Source organism: Mytilus edulis, chromosome 3 (assembly GCF_963676685.1).
Source record: "Mytilus edulis chromosome 3, xbMytEdul2.2, whole genome shotgun sequence".
Taxonomy (NCBI): domain Eukaryota; kingdom Metazoa; phylum Mollusca; class Bivalvia; order Mytilida; family Mytilidae; genus Mytilus; species Mytilus edulis.
The window spans coordinates 77,874,102-77,897,921 of record NC_092346.1 but is presented as its reverse complement, the minus strand read 5'-3'; the positions used below and the strand labels follow the sequence as shown (position 1 = coordinate 77,897,921).

General features: G+C 31.7%; 1 protein-coding gene across 1 annotated transcript in view; it reads right to left on the bottom strand.

Annotated features, from left to right (window-relative positions):
- LOC139517503 (low-density lipoprotein receptor-related protein 4-like) overlaps nt 1-23,820 on the bottom strand; it is an 83,084-nt gene that overhangs the window by 46,326 nt on the left and 12,938 nt on the right. The window contains exons 3-8 of the mRNA XM_071308654.1: nt 19,982-20,234; nt 18,923-19,070; nt 10,959-11,072; nt 10,076-10,348; nt 9,580-9,730; nt 6,070-6,201 (exon numbers count right to left, since the gene is read on the bottom strand). Coding sequence (XP_071164755.1) covers nt 6,070-6,201; nt 9,580-9,730; nt 10,076-10,348; nt 10,959-11,072; nt 18,923-19,070; nt 19,982-20,234 — 1,071 coding nt within the window. The remainder of the gene's footprint in view (nt 1-6,069; nt 6,202-9,579; nt 9,731-10,075; nt 10,349-10,958; nt 11,073-18,922; nt 19,071-19,981; nt 20,235-23,820) is intronic.

Here is a 23,820-nt window from a genome sequence, read left to right as displayed (position 1 = left end):
AACATATACTACGGGGAGATTTTAATGATGCACTTAAACCAATTGATAGAAAGTCTTTATGTTCTGATAAATTTATTCAACCTGTTAACGGATTAAAGCAATTAATAAAAACTAACAAATTAACGGATGTTTGGAGAAATCTAAACACAAATAAACAGCAATTTACATGGAGAAAAAAGGATGAACCACAAGCTCGTAGACTAGACATGATTTTTATTGGGTCAGAATTTTTACCTCTTATAGAATGGTGTAAAATTGAACCGGCTGTTATACAGTCTACTGATACCAAAGTGTATTTTCTAAATTTAAGCCAGGGTTACCAGAAAGGGGAAATGGGTATTGGAAAATAAATAACGCAGTATTACAAAATAAAGATTATCAAGAATGTATAAAATGTTTAATTGATAAATATATATTTAAAAAAGACTCAGATTGTAGGCTTTCATGGGATGGATTTAAAATCGGGGTAAGGGATTTAACTACAACTTACTGTAGAAATAAAGCGAAGTTAACAAGAGAGCGAAGGCGCAGTTTAGAACAAGATCTGGAACAAAAGATGGAACTTATAGATGAGAGAAACAATAGTGAAAATCATAATTCGGAAAAAGAAATTAAAGGTCTAGAAAAAGAATTAAGTAAAATTTATGACGAAAAGGCACAAGTTAGATCTAGAGAAAAATGGGTTGAGTTTGGGGAAAAGAACAATTCCTACTTCCTCGGTCTAGAAAAGAAGAGGCAAGTGAAAAAATCAATAAGCAAACTAAAAGGAGAGGATGGGGACTTAATTACTAATCAATAAAATTTACTCCATAAAATAAAAAGTTTCTATGAAAACTTGTATAATGAAAATCTGCAAATAAAAATTTAACTGAAAAAGTATATCAATGACACAAAACTAGAAAACAAAGTAGACGAAAAGGATAAACTGATATGCGATAGAAAAGTTACAGTAGAGGAATGCAAACAAGGCATTTATAAAATGAAACTAAGTAAATCACCAGGGCGTGATGGTCTAACGGTTGAATTTTATAGACAATTTTGGGGATAAACTTAAATTTTAAGTTGTGGATGTTCTAAATACCGGCTACGATAAACAAAGGTTATCATACTCACAACGTACCAGTATTTAAAAAAGGAGATCCTTTACTTTTGGAAAACTACCGTCCAATTTCATTTCTAAACGTAGATCTTAAACTTTTGTCATATGTTCTAGCTCAAAGATTAAAAAAGGTACTTCCAAAAATTATTAATGAAGATCAAACCGGTTATGTTAAAAATAGATTTATTGGGTTTAATTTGAGACAAATTCAAGATGTAATAGACTACGCAGACACATACAATATTGAGGGGGGCATTAGTTTTTGTAGATTTTACAAAAGCATTCGATTCATTGGAATTGGGATTTTATGATTGGGACATTGAACATTTTTGTTTTAACGATTCATTTATTAACTGGGTTAAAGCAATGTACACAGATATACAAACATGTGTTATGAACAATGGGAGGGTATCAGAAACTTTCAATTCACGTGCAATAAGACAAGGCTGTCCTTTATCGGCTCTTTTATTTGTTTTGGTAGTTGAAATCATGGCCCAGAGATTAAGGAATAATAAAAATGTAAAAGGAATAAATATAAAATTAGATGGGAAAAGTCATAATATCAAGATTTCACAATTAGCAGACGACACAACACTTTTTTTGCAAGGATAAAAACGATGTGGTAGCTGCTGCAGTGAACGAAATAGAAATATTTGATTCCTTTTCAGGTTTACTACTAAATAGAAATAAAACAGAGGGATTATGGATTGGGAAATTGAAATCTTGTAAAGATAAAATTATCGGGATTAAGGTAGCACAATACAAAGATTTTATAACTCCAACTCCCAAGTTTTAAAATGCTGTTACTTTCTTAATAATGATTGAAAATTTATAAAAGTGGTAGTTTTGGATAGCTAACAGATTACTCTTTCAAATTAATGCAATGTTAGTATTATGCAACAATTATGTAACCAATTATAATGTTAACTGTGTCTAAAATATTTTTCACCACATTTCCACTTTCAAATGAAATTAGCTTCTGCATAGGTATCCCTAGAGGGTTGATTTTATTATATGTTGTTCCTATGGCCAGATAGAATGTTTAGAACAAATTTCACACCTAATTAAACATTATATTCTTGTATGTGGTTAGGATGTTTACACTAATTAGAGATTTATGAGAGAATGGAATACCATAGAGACAATCTGAGACACCCTTTTGAAGCCCATGATGTGTTGATTAAGTTTTCGATAACATTTTCTGTATAGTTGAAGAGATGATAGAGCTAAATTCATTCAAGTGAACTTACCCAGATTTTGCCACTAATTACATAATAATTGATTACATAATGATTGAATAATAAAAATATTACATTCATTTAACAGATTAATCTTTTATCTATCTATATATACCTCTTTTTTTTATTTTCTATGCATTCATAAAAAAGTTACAGCATTTCAAAGGTTAGTGATTGGAAGAAAAAAAATATATTTGTATTGTGCTACCTTAAGTGGGGAGATAAAGCTTAAGGGGTGGTTTTCGGACATGACAAAGAAGAATGCAAAAATTTAAACTGGAATGGTAAAATAGAAAAGATGAATAAATTATTTATGATATGGAAAAAACGAAATCTTTCAATTTTAGGAAAAATCCTAATTATAAAGACTTTAATATTGCCTTTGTTTACTTTCTTTGGAAGCGTCTGTCTAACTCCAGAAAATTATCTAAAAGAAATAGAAAACAGTAGCTACAAATATATTTGGGATGGGAAACCAGACAAGGTTATAAGAAACATGACGATTGGTCCATATGAGAAAGGGATTCTAAAAATGGTAGACTTTAAAAGTTATTTTGTGGATTTTAAAGCATCATGGGTAAATAGATTGGTAAATGGTAAACTTGAGACTTGGAGGCTTATACCATTTAAATACTTAAATATTTCAAACAATATTTTGTCAATATTTAATATAAATCATAGTGATATTAAATCTTTAAGATATCTTAAAGATATTCCTGCGTTTTATAAAGGAGTAATAAAGTCTTGAAATTTTACTAGCGGGGGGGGGGGGCAAACAAACCAACCAGACACATTTGTCGATATTAGAAAGCAAGTAATATGGGGAAATAAATCTATAAAATTTGGTAATAAACCAATTATATTTGAGAACTGGATTAGAAGTGATCTAGTTTACATAAATGATATCTTAGATGATAAAATGTCATTATCGGAAATCTACATTCTAAACAAATTAAAGTACAAAATAAACTGGATCGCCGAATTTCAAAATTTTTTAAAATCTATATCAGCAGAATGGATTCAAGTTGTCCAAAAAGAGAATACTGTCAAAACTAGTTAAAATCAGAGAAATAAAATCATATGGAAAAATAATTTATTCCATACTACATTATTAACAAATAAAATGTTATATAACTCTCTGATAAGTATAAAACTAGATTCGTCAATAGGGATAAACAGATGGCTTAAAATCCTACCAATACAAGAAACTCTTAATATGAATACATTGTACAAATTTATTTTTTGAATATATGACTGAAAATAAATTAAAAATATTAAGATGGAAATTATTACATTATATTATTCCAGCTAAAAAACTGTTATTGCAGTGGAAATACTGTAACTCAGACAGATAAGTGTAATTTTTGTAAGCAAGAAGAAGATTATGCTCACTATTTTCTGAAGTGTTGATATTTGAATAAATTTTGGCAAAAAAACGATGAACTCTTTAAAAGAAGAAAAACAGATTTTGATATTAAATTGCAACATCTGGTATTTGGATATAAAAAGTAAAATAACAAAAATACTGAACTTAGAGGAAAATCTAATCGGAAAGTCCATAATCACATGGCAAAATCAAATAACAAAACGCATCAAAAACGAATGGACAAGAACTGTCTTATTCCTGACTTGGTACAGGCATTTTCAAATGTAGTAAATCGTGGATTAAACCTGGTTTTATAGCGCTAACCCTCTCACTTTGATGACAGTCTCACTACTATCTGCCATTTCCTGGCTTTATTAGACAAGTCAGGGACATAATGATGTCAACGAATTGCCTCTGTCAGCTCAAAGACAAACAATAAAATAGTTTTCCAGAGTTGTCACCCATAAGCTTTTTTTTGCTTGTTGTTTTGAAAAATGATAATTTATATACAATGGCCAACAGAATCATCAAGAAAAAATCATGTTCCAACGAGTTTCTGATGTCTTTTACTGAACGTATTTTCTGATTTTCTTAAACTTTGAACTTAGAACGAATTGCAAATCAGCTTTTACGGTGATAATGTTCTAAAGTAACTATTTGTATGTATTGTCTGTTGCTATTGGCATTAATGGTCTTTCAGCTGAGAAGGTAGACTCGAGACATAGTAAATATTATTTTTTTTGAAATTATATACTAACAGTATTAAGTTTTTCTATTTATAATTTATACTATGTATCTGAGCAGAGAACAAAAACTGTTGATGTCTTTAGTATTTTTGAAAATTAATTTAATAAAAGAATAGATGCATATAAATCAAGATGTCCAATGTTATTGTCAATTAAAAGAATTATTAGCACTGATAAATCTCTGCATAAGACAACTATACATCCTTTATAATATTTTTTATAAGTTAATAAGTTGGATCAGCTGTTTATTTCCCTGGATAATCAGTTGAGTTTAACAGGGAAAATCAAGAGAAGCTTAGACTCTTGGTGAAATTTATAACAAGCAAGATTAGATGAATAAATATTATTATGTTGTTAAAAAAAAACTATTTTAATCAACATCGTTAGTTCGGGATTTAAAAAAAATAATGCTTTTGGGACTACTAAATGAATAGAATGTAACTCATGTCTTCTTGGATATAATATTTAATAGCCTACAATAAACAGTGTAAATTTAAAGGCAAAGTTCAAATTTATGATTTGAAACCCACACGCAAAAACATATTCAATGTATCTTTAAATGTCTCGAGACTGCCTTCTCAGCTGAAAGACCATTAATACCAATAGCAACAGACAATACATACAAATAGTTACTTTAGAACATTATCACCGTAAAAGCTGATTTGCAATTCGTTCTTAGTTCAAAGTTTAAGAAAATCAGAAAATACGTTCGGTAAATAAACTCACCATAGATACCAGAACTAAATTTTGCATATACGCCAGACGCGCGTTTCGTCTACAAAAGACTCATCAGTGACGCTCGAATCCAAAAAAGTTAAAAAGGCCAAATAAAGTACGAAGTTGAAGAGCATTGAGGACCAAAATTCCTAAAAGTTTTGCCAAATCCAGCTATGGTTATCTATGCCTGAGGTAGAAAAGCCTTAGTATTTCAAAAATTCTAAATTTTGTAAACAGTTAATTTATAAATATAACCATATCAATGATAATTCATGTCAGCACAAAAAGTGCTGACTACTAGGCTGGTGATACCCTCGGGGAAATAAATCCCCACCAGCAGTGGCATCGACCCAGTGGTTGTAAATAAACTCATCATAGATACCAGGACTAAATTTTGTATATACGCCAGACGCGCGTTTCGTCTTCAAAAGACTCATCAGTGACGCTCGAATTCAAAAAAGTTAAAAAGGCCAAATAAAGTACGAAGTTGAAGAGCATTGAGGACCAAAATTCCTAAAAGACATCAGAAACTCGTTGGAACATGATTTTTTCTTGATGATTCTCTTGGCAATTGTATATAAATTATCATTTTCAAAACAACAAGAAAAAAAACTTATGGGTGACAACTCTGGAGAACTATTTTATTGCTTGTCTTTGAGCTGACAGAGGCAATTCGTTGATATGATTATGTCCCTGACTTGTCTAATAAAGCTAGGAAATGGCAGAGATTTCATGGTTGACTTTGAATGATGAATGGGCGTCATTGACATGGTGAATAAAACTATGGAGTTTAATAATTTTTAAAGCGGCATCTTGTATTCTAGTTAAACACGAATATGGTTGAATAGAGTTTCAGAATAAAAAACATTTTCGTGAAAATGGAAGTTATAAAAACATACTTACTCATCAAAACGAAAATCTATAAATAGATGGTTTGGATGACTTATGTCTTCAATAGGAAGAACAGTTCTATTATCACCATTCATGTATGAAGATTCGATAACCGATCTTCCAGGATCAGCCCAATATAAAGTCCTGAAATACAAAAAAAAATAATACAGTTTTACGTACAAAAAAAGTTTATAGGACAAATTTCAGTATCAACATATGTTTTTATTTGTGCAAAACAGCAATGTTTCATAATTTTTTACTTAATGTACTGATTTATAGAATTATAAGATTTTTTTCGCAAAGGAATTTGATAATAAATCAATGTACATTACCATAGTACATGTATATAATATTTGTTTCATCATTCGTCAAAATGTAAAACAACACAAATGCGATAGTATTGCTCATAGCCTCATACCTATTTAGTTCAAACAAACCAATTTTAAAAGATTCCTTTGCATGAGGGATCAAATATGTTATATTGTCCTGCTTGTGTAGTTTTACAATTCATAGGAAAGAAATCTGGAGATAATTGTCATAAATTCGTTAAGCAGTAGGAATTATTGCTTCTTGCGATATACACGCCAAGTAGAAACTACAATTTATTACTTAACAACAGTTTGATTGGACTCTTAATGGTGTGGTTAAAAATCTTTTGTTTTGAATGGATGAATTCAAAAAACGAACAAATGGCAATAAGAGGTGAAGAAACTGTAAAGAGATTATCAGAAACCGGATTAAATTTATTTATGGTAACGCAATAGGTCAGTAAACACATTGCAAATTGTTTACAAACAATAAACAAAATTGAGAGGGAAAAAAATTGTGAAATACACAGTAACTTTATTCATTTGATTTCTATTGTATGATGTGTATAACATATTACAAGTCATTCATCCCATTATTTTATACTAAATAGATGTTTTCTTGATGCTAATCAATGTATTATTAATTTTATTTATAACATACTAAAACGTATATAATAGTCCATAATGAACAATTAAAGATGCATGGACTCGATAATATATATAACAACATTTCGTGTGTATTTCGGGGTGTAATTAGTGCCCATAGGAATACCTACAACCTGTCGATAACTATTGTTACCGAAATGTACATAGATATTTTCAAGGAGAAACTTAACAGCTTTAATTATCTCATCACACCTCCAGTGAGTATATCTAGCATGTTACCTTTCTCATTAGAAAAGAAGGCTTTAAATGAGTTGCAGCAAATATATTTGCATTCAGATTTGCCAAAAGATTCTCTAAAAAGTAAAATCACAAAAATACTGAACTCCGAGGAAAATTACCTCATTTTTTAAATAAAATTTGGATTTTAAGTTTGCAGTAATTGGTAAATCCAAATCGAAAATTCTTCTTTTGTAGGCTGGAGAATGAGATAATCCCTAAATGAAACATATCCTAATCTGAACAGTAGACACGAGTCTTATATAAATCAGTTCGCATGGATATTTATAGAGAGTCACATTTTTTTTTTTACATAAGTATGCTATGATGGTTATTGATGTAGAAAAGAACCGATGAAGTCCTTCTGAAATGCTTTCATATGATCTTAAGGCAATTTAAAGCAATTAGATTGTCCTTTTGTAAAACAACAAAACATAAGTCTAGACTTTAAGAATTCATCAATAGAAACTTACAAATCAATACATATAAACTACTCAAGTTCTCTTAGGTCAACTGCCGGGTTCTTAAATGGCAACAACTTTATAAATTTCGTGCGTACAAACGGATTAATATAAAAGTGCATGCTATTATCTTTTCATAACAAAGATTTGATATAACGGATTATGGGATTAAAATGTTCAGGCTAATTAACATCACTAATACGAAGAGAGTTCATTAAGGACGTTTTGACTGTGACTGCAACCCATTGTTTACAGGGGAATCAACTTTAAATATAAAAAAAACTTAAAATATTGGTTTTTGTATTTGTTCAATCAATTATGAAAGAGAAACAGTGAAATAATAGTTTGCTTTTAGCAGCCAGTTTGTTTCAATTTTGTCATATTAAGCAAAGAAACATGGATGATGAATGATTCACTTGCAAACGTTTAATTTTACCTCATTGAATCCGTATTCATTCAATCTTCAAACTAACCCCTTATCTAGATGTGGGTTACGTATGATTTGGGTATGCTGTGTTATTAAAAGAAAAAGAATGTCAACATTGAAAGTGAAACATAGGAAAAAATTTGATTGACTGATTCGATCCATAAAAACTCATTCTTATACAGGAAACAACGATGATTAAAACATATTTTAACCTATAAAGACAACACTAAAGAAGTAATATACCGTTGTTCAATAGTCATAACTCGATTTAACTGAAACAAATCTAGGTCACAATCCAAATCTGAGGAAAATACATCAACTATAAGAGGAAAACAACAGAACAATAGAAGCACTGAACTGCTACAAAAACGAACGACAACATACACAGAAACGGACTTTTTGATAAACACTACCATTCCTTGACTTGGTACAGGTCATTTAAAGAAAAAAACGGTGTGTTGAGCCGGTTTAATGGCTAGCTAAATCTCCCGCTCATAGGGCAATGTTGAAAATACCGTTTAAATGACAATATTGCGTGATAGGAATACATTTCAAATAAATGCAAGAATACTAAGGACAGAAATACATAAATGAATAATAAAACATTACATCTCACAGTACAGCACATTAGAAATTTTAACTGTGCGTCTCATAAACGTATCAACGACACAAAAAGTGACGACAAGGGTAAATTTTTAAAGAAAGAATATTAAATAGGGATTAGATTTTAACATGAAATCAAACATACCTAGGGAAATCCAATTGCACGGGTTCGCTATCTATTTTATAGTATTCATAACAATGTTTATAGAGGATCATATGACCTCGGCATTTTTCGGAGGTCACCTAGATGGTAAAGTAAATGGCGTTTAGACTAAAGCACACAAGAAACTGATACATATTGTCGAGCCCATGCATCGTAAATTATTTGTTTTAGACTTTTTTATAATTTGGATAAAGTTGTAAAGGATACAGATACATCAAAATTTATGACATTTCAGAACAAATCATGCACTTGAAATATTATCCAATATGTGTTTAAACAAACTCTGACTAGGTACTTGGGCTGTAACAATCTTGTTTACACATTTTCCAATTTTTTTTTCGAATATTTTGATACCCTTCTTGAGTATTAGAAATAAACATTTCAAATTTCTTCATACAAAATATCATCAAATTCTTGGTAATTGTACTACCTTATTATTCAGCTTAACATTTTTTCGTAGGAAATACACAGAAACTACACAAATCTGTGAGAATCTAGTATCTCAAAATTGAGCACGAGGACACCTCTATATTGTCCTATAATGACGGTGGTCGAGGCTAAATAATGTTAGTTAGTACTAAAAACTAAGAGTGCATTTACGTCGCTTATTGTCCTTTCAAATATGAAGAAAAATTAAGCCATTTTTCACTAGTTATGCCTTGAAGATATTTCACTCACCCTCTATTAGGATGTACTGCAATACCAATTGGTGATATTAATCCATCTACTATGACTTTCTGGTATTTACCGTTTGCTGTAGATACCATGATCCATTTGTAAGTATTATCTGTCCAGTACAAGTTTTCCGATGTCCAGTCATAGGCAAGCCCTAAATAAAAATACTAATGGATAATCTAATATTCAACTCTACAAAAAAAAATGTGTTAATATGTTTGGTTGCTTATTACAAATCATTCATGGTATTCAAAGGATAAAAAGTCAATGAGATACATTATACAGGTTTTTCCAAGAATTGTAGACAAGAATACAAGAGTCAAAATGTTATCAAAAAAACTTTAAAACGCCCGTTTAGTTAATTGAACATACAGTTTTATACATTTGTCAAACGTTTTAGACAAGTGCTTCATTTTATATTAAAGCTCAACGTTTGATAATTATATATGGTGAATTGTGTATCTAATCATAAATTAAACATGTCCTTATAAGATCTTACCTCGTACTTCACCAACTCCCCGTATAATTGTATCGGTGAATGAACCTCGGCGAAGTTGTACTCTTCCAATACTTCTGGTTACATTCTCCGAGTAATACAGCAAACCATTTATACTATCATATGACAGTGCCAAATAACCTTTAGCAATCTTAATGAAACACTGTGTTTCTAAAGTAATATTTGCGAGAGACATGTCGGCCAAATTTGCTGGATATTGGCATATAGCATCTCGGATGGCGTAGATGTGTGATGGTTGTATGAATTCCTGGACCTCTGTAGCAGATAAATTAAATTCATTATTCAAGATAGATATTGTGTTTGTTCGTAAAAATAACCATTGAGTAGCGGATGCAAGTGCGTTGGTTTCAGGTGGTTGGAACCCCCTTTTTGGACGATCAATGCATTTGAAAGTGGACATATAGTTGAACCCTCCCTTTATCCTTGGTTAAAAATGGCTGGATCCTCCCCTGTCATTTACTGTCAGTATATAATTTCAACAGTATGTTACATAGACATTGCCAAAACTAACACTTGTATAAATGTGGAAAAGGAAACTGTGATTGCCAGACATACTCTTTAATTGTTTGACACAACCACATATGTACCTGTTCCTCCAGGAACCTCCTCGGTGGTTGTTTGTGTGTACGGTTTTTTTTTTTATTTTTGTTATTTTTGTTGTTTTTTTTTGGTAAATGAAAGTGATAACAGATCTTTAATAGTTTCTGTGAGGTTTATTAACAATTTGTTTAGACTTGTTCGTTATAGTCTAAGGATAACAGTCTATAATTATTGAAGAACATTTTTTTATGTCTTAATAGTATATGTGGCATTTGATTCCGTCTTCTTAGCGTATAACGCGCATCTATTTTGTTCATAGTCATACCAGTGCATGTCTTTTTATCTGAATTTAACTCATATCCTTCGCCACACAAGCAGACGGCGTCAAATGCTGGCTTATCAACACATATTTGTTCACACTCCAATAGTGTACACGCAGCTGCAAAGACAAAAATGAAAATAATATTCCCATTCTTAAGTTGCAAAGACAAACATGTATTATTATCAATTTATATTATATACAGGTCAATAAATTTAACGACATACTAGTTTGAACTCTATTTTATTACGAAGTATAATAAATAAGAAAAATGAAAAATTATCCTATGAAAAAGCTAATGCATATATTGACACTTTTAAATTTTATGCTAGATATTTGAAGACCAAAGGTGTACAATTACCGTTGTACGACTTTGCCCCCCGCAGAGCTATAGAAAAACAGTACATTAATGGGTGTTACACGGACTCTTTTTAGACGATACACGGACTCTTTTTAGTTGTTACACGGACACTGTTTATGAATAGAATCACTCGTGCATGATCAGTGAGGTCATGGGCACTTTAAATTTCAATTAGATTTGAACTTTTTGGTTTACCGACTTATTTCCTGTCTTTTTTATTGAACAAAATATTTACGTTAGCATCAATATCTTTTTTCAAACATTTCCAGTTAAATACTATTCATATCAGTACACTAAGGAATTAGACATTTAACTTCAAAAGGGGGGTATGGTTTTCTCCTCAAATAGATATTTTGATCTCAAATTTTATGAGAAAAAAATCATTATGGTCAAGCAGATGACAAATTAATGTTTTACATTATTCCTGATTTTCTGAATACCGTTAATAGTGCTAATTTAAACAAAAACATTTGGGTGATGGCGTTGAAAAGTATAGTTAATATAGTCAAAAAAAGAACATACCGCCCCCTTTATGAAGCAAAATATTCGGTCAATAAATGTTTTCTTCAATAAATGGACATGAATAGTATCAATGCTGAAAGTAAAGAAATGATGATACTGACGTGTATATTTCAATAAAAATAAGACAGGAAATAAGTAAATAAAAATCAAATCTGATATTAAAAGATAAAATCCCTATCAACTCACCAATGCACGATTGATCCTATAAACAAAAAGCGTTCATGTAATACACGTCCAAATAAGCAGCAAATCTGAAGAAAATCTTTCAACTTATGTCATGAATTGTGGGCGGTAAGCTGCGATTGGATCATATAGCAACACGTGTTTAATCCCGATCAACTCTTTCGGATCTAGAGACGAGCATGAATTTTAAAAAATTCAAAGTATATGCCTGATTATATATAATATTAAGGTTAATGTACCCTTCTCAGTCAGGATTCTACTTCGTCAAAATTATCTCCCCATTACACCAGTTCATTTTCTCAATCGTAGAAATGGAAGCCATTGTAGGGATGACGCGCTGCCAATTTTGCTCTCGGAAACCGATAAATTTATCGACATTGCACCATTACGATCCTTATATGTCAGTTGTATTTTAAAAGACAAATGTATCATCTAGCTAATGAGCATCAGTTAATGATCTTGTCTGCATTGATTCAACTTAAAACAATTGTCTGATCGGTTGTCAGGTGGAATTTTCGAAAATTCATAAACATTTAAAAAAATTCTAATTAAATATTTCGTGGAAGGGCAGACTAGATTTTTTTAGTGGTTGAGGACTATAAACCCTGGTTATCACACACAAAAAATTAGATAATTTTTCGAAGATATGCATTTTCATCATCCAACTTGAAAGACTGTCGTCAAGTACTTTCGGTAAAAAAAATAGCTATTCGAACACACCTACTCTGTTTTTGTGATTCATTAGATAGGTATTTCACTTGACCAATATATTTCATCTTTTAGTACTGTGATTTGTTTATGTTATAAAGTCAACTTGTAGCTTTGATATATAAAAATGATAGAATCTGAAGCGAAACGATGTATGAAATATTCTTGCTTTGTACGATATAAAGACAAAGTATTCAACTCAAACACGCCCTAACAGAAAAAGGTGCATTCGATTCTCTCTTTTCGATACAATTGTTACCTATTTTTTGGAATTTTTTCTTGAGTCACATACAGTCAGGATCCTACTTCGTCAAAATTATCTCCCCATTACGCCAGTTCATTTTCACAATCGTAAAAATGGAAGCCATTGTAGCGATGAAGCGCTACCAATTTTGCTCTTGGAAACCGATAAATTTATCCACATTGCACCAATACGATCCTTATATGTCAGTTATATTTTAAAAGACAAATGTATCAACTAGCTAATGAGCATCAGTTAATGATCTTGTCTGCATTGATTCAACTTAAAACTATTGTCTGATCGGTTGTTAGGTGGAATTTTCGAAAAATCATAAACATTTTAAAAAAATCTAATTAAATATTTCGTGGAAGGGCAGACTTGATTTTTTTAGTGGTTGAAGACTAGAAACCCTAGTTATCACACACAAAAAATTAGAATTTTTCGAAGATATGCATTTTCATCATCCAACTTGTAAGACTGTCGTCAAGTACTTTCAGTAAAAAAATAGCTATTCGAACACACCTTCCCTGTTTGTGTGACTCATTAGATAGGTATTTCACTTGACCCATATATTTCATCTTTTAGTACTGTTATGTTTTTGTGTTATACAGTCAACCTGTAGCTTTAATTTATAAAAATGATAGAATCTGAAGCGAGACGATGTATGAAATATTCTTACTTTGAACGATATCAAGACAAAATACTCAACTCAAACACGCCCTAACATAAAAAGGTGCACTCGATTTTCTCTTTTCGATACAATTGTTACCTATTTTTTGGAATTTTTTCTTCAGTCACATAATGGAAGGGCAGACACGAAAATTACTGAACTAATAGATTGATATCTTTTCCGTCCGTGGTAATTTTTTCAAAAAAATCGGAGGTTATGCATTTTTGTCATCCAACTTGAAATATACCCATGTCGTCGACTTGATATCTAATTGTTCTGATTAACTATGTACTAGATAAATTGAAAACTTATGCAAATGGTGTTTTTGAAATAAAAAACCTAGTAATTGAAAAGAAAATTGCAGTTTTGTTTGTTTCTATTAACTTTTTAAAAATTTGTCACTATAGTAAACAATACAGTAAACATGTATCGCCTTCTCTAATAGAGAGCTTCGATTCTTTTGTTTTATTTCAACCTGGTTTCCGACTGCATAATGGAAGGGCAGACACGAAAATTACTGAACTAATAGATTGATATGTTTTCCGTCCGTGGTAAACTTTTAAAAAAAAATCGAAGGTTATGCATTTTCTACATCCAACTTGAAAGATACCCATGTCGTCGACTTGATATCTAATTGTTTTGCTTAACTATGTACTAGATAAATTGAAAACTTATGCAAATGGTGTTTTAAAATAAAACACTTCGTAATTGAGAGGAAAATTGTAATTTCGTTTGTTTTTATTAACTTTTAAATTTTTTGTCACTATAGTAAACATAAGAGTAAGCATTTATCGCCTTCTCTAACAAAGAGCTTCGATTCTTTTGTTCTATTTCAACCTGGTTTCCGACTGTCTGTAGCCATTTTTGTACGAATTTTTCAAACCTCAATTGTATCAAAACTAAAGATATAATAAAAAATAGAGATAGGCCATTTAGTACATGTTCCAAGGGGAAACTTGATGCAAATAAAATTGAGAATGGAAATGGGGAATGTGTCAAAGAGACAACAACCAAATATAAAACAACAGCAGAGGGTCGCCAACAGGTCTTCAATGTAGCGAGAAATTCCCGCACCCGGAGGCGTCCTTCAGCTGGCCCCTAAACAAATATATACTAGTCCAGTGATAATGAACGACATACTAATTTCCAAATTGTACACAAGAAACTAAAATTAAAATAATACTAGACTAACAAAGGCTAGAGGCTCCTGACTTGGGACAGGCGCAAAAATGCGGCGGGGTTAAACATGTTTGTGAGATCTCAACCCTCCCCCTATACCTCTAATCAATGTAGAAAAGTAACCGCATAACAATACGCACATTAAAATTCAGTTCAAGAGAAGTCCGAGTCTGATGTCAGAAGATGTAACCAATGAAAATAAACAAAATGACAATAATACATAAATAACAACAGACTACTAGCAGTTAACTGACATGCCAGCTCCAGACTTCAATTAAACTGACTGAAAGATTATGATTTCATCATATGAACATCAGGCACAATCCTTCCCGTTAGGGGTTTAGTATCATACCATCATAACATATATGAGAAGAACATAACCCATGTCATGCCAACAACTGTTTTTAGAATAAATGTGTTTAGTTCCGATGCAAAGACCTTATCAGTGACTCAATATTAACGTCAAAATATGCAATCTTTAATGACTTGACAACAGTATCGTAATTATATCCCTTCTTAATAAGTCTATTCAAAGGTTTTGTAAGTTTCTGAGGTGAATACTGACACCTTTGTGCTTTATAAAGAATATTTCCATAAAACATTGGAAGTGAAATACCTGAACGTATTAGAAGTCTGCATGTTGAGCTATATTTACGAATGATGTCTTTATACCGATGATAAAATTTAGTAAATGTTTTGACTAGTTTGTGATATCGAAAACCCTGGTGTAATAATTTTTCAGTAATACATAAATTTCTCTCGTTAAAATCTAAAACATTATTACATACACGAGCGAATCGTACAAGTTGAGATATATAAACACCGTAAGATGGTGACAAGGGAACGTCACCATCTAAAAACGGATAATTAACGATAGGAAATGAAAAATCATCCCTTTTATCATAAATTTTAGTATTCAGCTTTCCATTAGTGATATAGATATCAAGATCGAGAAAAGGGCAGTGGTCATTGTTAGTATTAGCTTTATTTAAAGTAAGTTCAACAGGATAAATTTCATTAATATACATACTGAAGTCGTCATTATTTAGAGCCAAAATATCATCCAAATATCTAAAAGTATCATTAAATTTGTTTATCAGATGTTGTTTCGATGGGTCTTTGCTTATTTTTGTCATAAATTGTAACTCATAACAATACAAAAACAGGTCCGCAATAAATGGTGCACAGTTAGTCCCCATTGGAATTCCGATAATCTGACGATATACGGAATCCCCAAAGCGAACAAAAATGTTATCTAGTAAAAATTCAAGGGCATATATAGTATCAAAGCATGTCCAATTAACATAGTTTTTTTGTTTATTGCTACTAAAAAATGACCTAAAAGAGTTTGAACATATATATTCACATTCTGATTTTTTGAATGTCCATTTAATTTTTTTCTTAATGAGAATGTGAGGCAATGTGGTATACTGGGTAGAAAAATCAAAACTTTGAACAGATTCAAAATCACCAATATAAGCATGCAATTTATCAAGTACTTCCAACGAGTTCTTGACACTCCAAAAGTAATTTATTTCACTATTTTCGAAGGCCTTATTTGAACAATTTATTATCAGGTTTTTAATTGTACCAAGTGTGCTGGTAAGAAGAATAATTTAGTAGTTGAACAATGGCTTGAAGACGAAATAAATCTATATTTGTAAGGGGTTTTGTGTAGCTTCGGAAGCCAATACATAGTTGGGACTTTCATTGTATTTGGCTCTGCTTGTAAAGCGGTGGCTAAAAGTTTATGTTTGTTACAGATTTCGTTTTCTGAAAATGGAGTCAGTTGAAATGTTGTTGAATTGGTGATTTCCTTTTTCAGAACCTCAATGTAAAATTTACGTCAAACAATAATAATATTATTAGCAGCTTTATCGGCCGGGACAAAAACAAATTCCTTGGCTAGTTCTTTTAGTTTGTCTTTGATACGAGAAATAGGTTTATTGTGGTTATTGTTTATAGTAAAATCTTCTTTAAAATGTTGAATACGTATATCAACTATCTTCATTACTGAATTAAAAAAAGAGTCCAAAGATTTTTTGTCAGCTTTTTCCCGTTTTATCCATTTCATACAGTACGTATGGAGTGAGTCGTGAATGATATTACGACACTCATTCCAATTAATAATTGATGGGGGACGATATTTAGGTCCTTTACTGAGGAATGATTTTAAAAGCATTATTTTTTTACTGTTTCATTGCATTTGATAGAAAAAAGACTTTGTGGCAAATAAATCAAGATTTTTATAGAAAATCCACAGCCTTTAATACAGAGATTTTTGTTATCAAATTTGAAACATAAATTACTCACTTGATTTTCTATGATGTGCTAGTGTTTATTTTTTTAAAAAGTTCTAAGTAACCTATAAATTCCAAAACACCTCGTGCTGAGTCACTAAAGTCGAGCGCACCCTAAAAGGTGTACTTGATTTTGGCCTTATTTATACTTGTCTTAACCAATAACTACATTTATAAACTTGTTTTAAGGAAATCAATGCTAGCACTGCATGCAATAATCCTATATCTATCAGTCATCAAATTGCCAAATATGAGAGTACAAGGATAAAGGCTGTGGATTTTCTATAAAAATCTTGATTTATTTGCCACAAAGTCCTCTTTTTCTATTAAATGCAATGGAACAGTAAAAAATAATGCTTTGCATTAAGTTTCCCCTTGGAATATGTACAAAATGGCCTATCTCTATTATTCATTATATCTGTAGTTTTGATACAATTGAAATTTGAAAAGTTCGTACAAAAATGGCTACAGAAGGGTACATAGGCCATTTTGTACATTTTGTGCCATTTTCGTTCGTTCGTTCGTTCGTTCGTTCGTTCGTTCGTTCGTTCGTTCGTTCGTTCGTTCGTTCGTTCGTTCGTTCGTTCGTTCGTTCGTTCGTTCGTTCGTTCGTTCGTTCGTTCGTTCGTTCGTTCGTTCGTTCGTTCGTTCGTTCGTTCGTTCGTTCGTTCGTTCGTTCGTTCGTTCGTTCGTTCGTTCGTTCGTTCGTTCGTTCGTTCGTTCGTTCGTTCGTTCGTTCGTTCGTTCGTTCGTTCGTTCGTTCGTTCGTTCGTTCGTTCGTTCGTTCGTTCGTTCGTTCGTTCGTTCGTTCGTTCGTTCGTTCGTTCGTTCGTTCGTTCGTTCGTTCGTTCGTTCGTTCGTTCGTTCGTTCGTTCGTTCGTTCGTTCGTTCGTTCGTTCGTTCGTTCGTTCGTTCGTTCGTTCGTTCGTTCGTTCGTTCGTTCGTTCGTTCGTTCGTTCGTTCGTTCGTTCGTTCGTTCGTTCGTTCGTTCGTTCGTTCATTCATTCATTCATTCATTCATTCAATTGAAATAGCATGAATTAAATTTAGCTACCTGTAAAATACCTATGTGTTTAATTAGTATGATTGTTTTGATAAGGATCACTTTTGTTGTGATAACTACTTTAACTACTTGCACCTATTCCTCGAACGCCAACATTATTTTACAGATAAATTGTCGGTTTATCAAAGGATGTTGGCATTCAAGGAATAAACCGTTATGGTTGGCTATGTGACAACCATGAAAGTAAGTATAGGTAACGCTGTGTCATTAGACAATAAGCAAACTCATACTGTATAGTCAACTACAGAAATCTGCAATAAATATTTCAGAGTTGGCATGATTTACGGGTTTTGGAGTTCCTAAATACCTTAAACCTTGCATAAAATACTGGTAAATGTATTATCTGGTCAAAAGTATATTATATTTGAATCAGACCGGATGCTTACATAAAAAGTCTTAAATACTTTTATTTCCATTGTTGTTTTACAACAGAAAGTTTTGTCGCTTTAGTGGGTATATTTTTAAATTGTTTGTTCATTATAGATTAAAATTAAAATACTTCTTAAATATCCGTCAAAATAGAAATCAAACATTGGAGATGTTTATACCAGATAGTTTTAAAGGGTCATATTAAGTAGTGCTAGTAATCAAAATGTTGCTGCTACCAATTAAAGATACAGAACCAACAGTTATTATGACAGTATTTTCTTACCAGATAGTATTAAAAAGTCATTTAAGTACAAATAAGAAAGTCGCTGACACCTATAAAAGATATAGAATGATCAGTTATAATTATAACTTACAAGAAAGTTCTCCCGCCTGCATATCTTCATCATACATCATTATGGCGAATGGTATGTAGCCTAATTTGTAGTTTGTATATCCTTTACCAGTGATTTTGTCATAGATTTTTAAATGTCCCTCCTCTTGCTCTGTCATGAATATAAACTTCTGTAATTATAAAAGAAGAAAATGCTTTATTTTTATAAATTATATACAATACGATTCTAGTGTAAACCCATTCAAACAGGAAAACCAACGGTCTAATCTATATAAAAGACGAGAAACGAGAAACACTTATTAACCACATCAACAAAAGACAACCACTGAATAACAGGTTCCTGGCTAAGAACAAGTGCAACAAATGCAGCGGGTTTAAACATTTTAACAGGGCCCAAACTTCACCCTAACCTGAATTTAACATCACAACATAGAAAGACATTCTATAAAATATCAATTGAAATGGCCTAACTCAACTAAAAGACATATTAACAAAAACAAATAAACATACACTAAACGAATACATTTGATATATGACACAATGTAAATACAAAATTGTGAGGACAGTATATGAAAAAAAACCTCATTAAACAAAGGGAAGCCCGAAATCAAATAAAGCTTGTTCAATCTAAAATGAAAATTAAGATAAAATAAAGATGAATTTGGTAAAATAAAATAGTCCTAGTGTGACATTTTTTTGTCGTCATATTTCTCAATATTTCAGCCTACTCATTTTCACTAAAAATATACTTCGTTCTTAAAAATCAACTTAAAAAAATAGTATTCATTTTTTGAAGAATCATAACGAAAAAAGCATGTCGTAAGTTGATTTCAAGTGCGAGAATGACATAATTTTCTATTACTTATCTTTCTTCTTAGACATTCTTGATTGCATGTTAATTTACTCATGAATGCTATCAGACACACGTGTCTATCATAACTAGTATAGGTTTCATACCTTTATATTATAAATTCCAGGCAAACTGCTTTGTACAGTTTTGATAATTTCATTTTCCCGTGCATATATCTGTATTTTTTGTTAAATTATAGTGTCAAAAATCTTATTTTTTTTTTATGCTTACCTCATAAAGTGCAATACCAAAAAAGTTTGTATTTGGGAGTGAAAGAACTATTCTTCTATTATTTCCATTAAATTCAACTGTTTCTACTGTATCTTTTGAGCTATCGACCCAGTAAATAGCGTTGGCGTCATAATCAACTGTAATACCACGTGGATGAACTATATTCTCACTGACGAGTATTCTCCTGTTTCCTCCAGTCAGATCTGACATCTCTATTTTGGGAATATCTCCCCAGTCACTCCAAAACAGATACCTACGTCAAATATATAAATAACATAGTGTCATTCTACTTGTATTAATTCTAGATTCAAAATAAACATTCATAGTTTTTCTTTTTTCATTTTTCGTGAGCAACATGCTGTGTCATCAGATTTCTTATAAACAACATGTCAAATGATATTAAAGTGATTTTAGTTAGTCTAAATAAAAAAATAAAAAAGGATAGTCCTAATACGCTTCAGTAAATAGCCCAAGTTATTTTTATAGTTAAAAAGGGATCGGGGAAACAAGTGTATTATAACTCTGCAGTGGAAAGATGAGGGCAGTTTTGTAAATGATTAAATGTCAAATGCTACAAAGATCGAAAGCCGCAAACTACTTAGTTGAAAATTACATCTTCAGTCGGTCTATAATACCGTCAAGAATGTGGAATTGTCGGTCCTCTCTTGACACCATTTGCAAGTATGGTCCTAAGAAAGTGGGATAGTCCTTCGGAATTGGGCGATTTAATGGCTGACCCGTGTTAAGAGAGAGCCGTATCTCTTGCACGTAAACATACACCCTTGTAACAAGCTAATGCCGCTACAAGGCAGCATTCGCACAGCAATTACTTGTTTCCCGAACGACGGTTTCAAATGAAAGCACAAAACGTATCAACAAGGGTCTATAGTCTTGAGAAGTGACTTATGAATTTTTCGCGTTGAATGGTGCGAATCGATTGTTTTAGTTTATAAAATGAATCCCATTAAACCATGTTTTTAGTTTAAAAAGTAACCATCAATGAAAAACGTGATTGAATGTTTTATCTGTAGGACAGAATTCAAGTCTTAAATGTTTTCCCTCTTTTATAGCTATACTAAAATCATGAATCAAGTACAATTGATGGTTATAAAACGTAATGCATGTTATCAATGGCGAAGATGTTGATGATGTTTTCAACTCCCGTATCAATAACTGGAAGATTTCAGATCATGAAACCACAAACATATCGGATTTACAGACAGAAAAAAGAAAACAATTGACAGTTAGGAAAAAATACTAAAATTTGCTCTTGTGAATTTTACCATCCCCTTTTCATTGCTTTCTTGCAATATCAAGCTTACTGTTTCAACTTTGTGTCATATATGGGCATATGTATGTAATCAGAATCTTCTATATATTTTATATCCAGTATATAAAATGGTAAAATATAATTTCTTTTTGGTATATCCATGGCAACAATCTGCATTCATTTGATATAAAATATTGCAAAAGGGGGGGGGGGGGGGGGGGGGGGGGGGGGAGATGTCACCTATTTTCCCAAAATTTGGCTAAATGCAGAATGCAGAATTGAAGTAATACCTTTTCTGAAACTGTGTACATATATCATTCAGCAAATCCAATGAAAATCATATGTCTTTTGTCTCATTTTTTTTGTAAAATTGCTTAAGAAAAATCGTGTAGAAAAAGAGTGTTTGTAAACAGTACATTAATTTCTGGACCGATGGCCGGTCTAGCTATGAAAATACGGATTGTCAAACAGAAAACAGCTCATAAAACATGTAAAAAAATAATATCGATGCACTTATAAACCATCTTTGAAGGCTAAATTAGCACTCATCTGTCTAAAAATGAATTTTATTACACAATTACTTTCCTATTTGAAAAATCCAAGGGGCCAAAATGCGAAACTAGACTCCTACAGGAACCAAAATGCGAAACTAAACTCCTACAGGCGCCAAAATGCGAAACTAAACTCCTACAGGGGCCAAAATGCGAAACTAAACTCCTACAGGGGCAAAAATGCGAAACTAAACTCCTAACTGTGTATTGCTACCTAAATCACTTAACGGAAACAGCAAAATCCCGGCCGTCTGTAGCGTAACATGATTAAGAGCACATCGGCAACATGTCAAATTAAAACTTGCATAAAACGAATTAGAATGTAAACTAACTCCTTTAAACTGAAAACATTTGGAATGTAAATCGATTTAAAAAAACAACGACATTACAGTGAAACCTCTCTTTAGCAATATCATATGCTTTGTCCCCAGGAGTAAGTCCCATCAACCATCATTTCACAATTACTCCTGGGGACAAAACATATGGTAATTTAGAATATACAAAGTTTACAGCTTTATATTTGACCATTTTTTCTTCTTTTTTTTTTTAATATTTTACAAAATTCCATATGAGGTGATGTGACTTATGTCGACATAGAAGGTCTTGGTATGAGAAGCTATAATATGTCCGGTTTTGAACATTATCAGATCAAGAATTAGACCTTGAAAGTCAAAGGACAAGGTAAAATATACTATCCAATGGAACGCGACACATCGTAACATTAATTTCATGAAATAAGCGATACACCAACTTGTAGTAAAAGAATGGATGCAAAAATTGTATATGTTGATGTCACCTCGTCAAAGGGAAGACATAAGAATCTTGTTTTGAGTAAGACAGATGTATTCTGATAAAAAGAGCTACAAGAAGACACGTTTTTGTTTGTTTGAATTAGTATTTTTATGTTCTGTTAAAAGTTGATTTGTACTTTATTAGTGGTATTAAGTCAATACACCATTAAAAGGTTATTTGTATTTTTGTATTTGTTTGGATAATGTTTTTGATTCATATGCTGATTATCATTAACTTATCATTAATTTTACAAATAAGATACTAATCAAAAGGACTTTGAAACTATGAATCTTGTGCCTGTTTCCTAAACACATGTATTAAGCATTTTTTTGCTTTCGATGAGGATAAATCCAGTCGTATTTAATATTGAAAGGTAATCGGTCTACACAATAAACATAATTCAGTTTCCCAAATACTCTGAAAACAAATACTTGATTAGGAATCTTATAATATTTGTTGCTCATAATTAGTTCATACCAATTCTGCCAATACTGCAGAATAAATTTTTGTTACTTCAATTGCTATCCTAACATTCTTTTTACATTGCTTTAAGGAGGACGACTCGATCTTTATTGCAAAAAACTTCTAACATAAACCTGTTATTGTTAGTTTTCAAGCCATTGTTGATGTTTTCAAACAATGCAACCTCTCATGATTGAAGAACGCTCCTTCGTAAAAAAAACCGTTTTTTTCTGAAATCGAGGTTTATCTATTTTACTCATTAAGCTTTATCCATTAAAGTTCAAATAAGTGGACATAAGCAGTTATACAGGCATCCGTACAACCTTCTACAATTTAAGGAGAAAAACCAATTCCGTAAGCGTAAAGTCGGCTATGAAAGGCCCCTTTATTGGAAACTTTGACATTTGTTACTTTGATACACAAAAATACTTTAACATATAACACCGTTTCGAATGCTGTATGAAAATGTTTTCTTAATGAATAGACAACGGCTTCTGTGTTCATGGGTTGAAATATGAAACGTAGGATTAGACGATCGCATGGCTGCTGAAGAAACATAGTATAATACTATCTCCCTAAATTTGTTATAAAAAAATAGAAAATTGCAATAATATATAGCAGTTCCCAGTTACACATTCCAGTAGTCTTCCCTCTACGTGTACATAGAGTATTACGTGGTAAGAATCGTTAATTCATAAAGTTCCATATGGTACGAAATCAGATATAAAATGTTTCATGGTGAACTGTAAATTTTTACGTTAGCA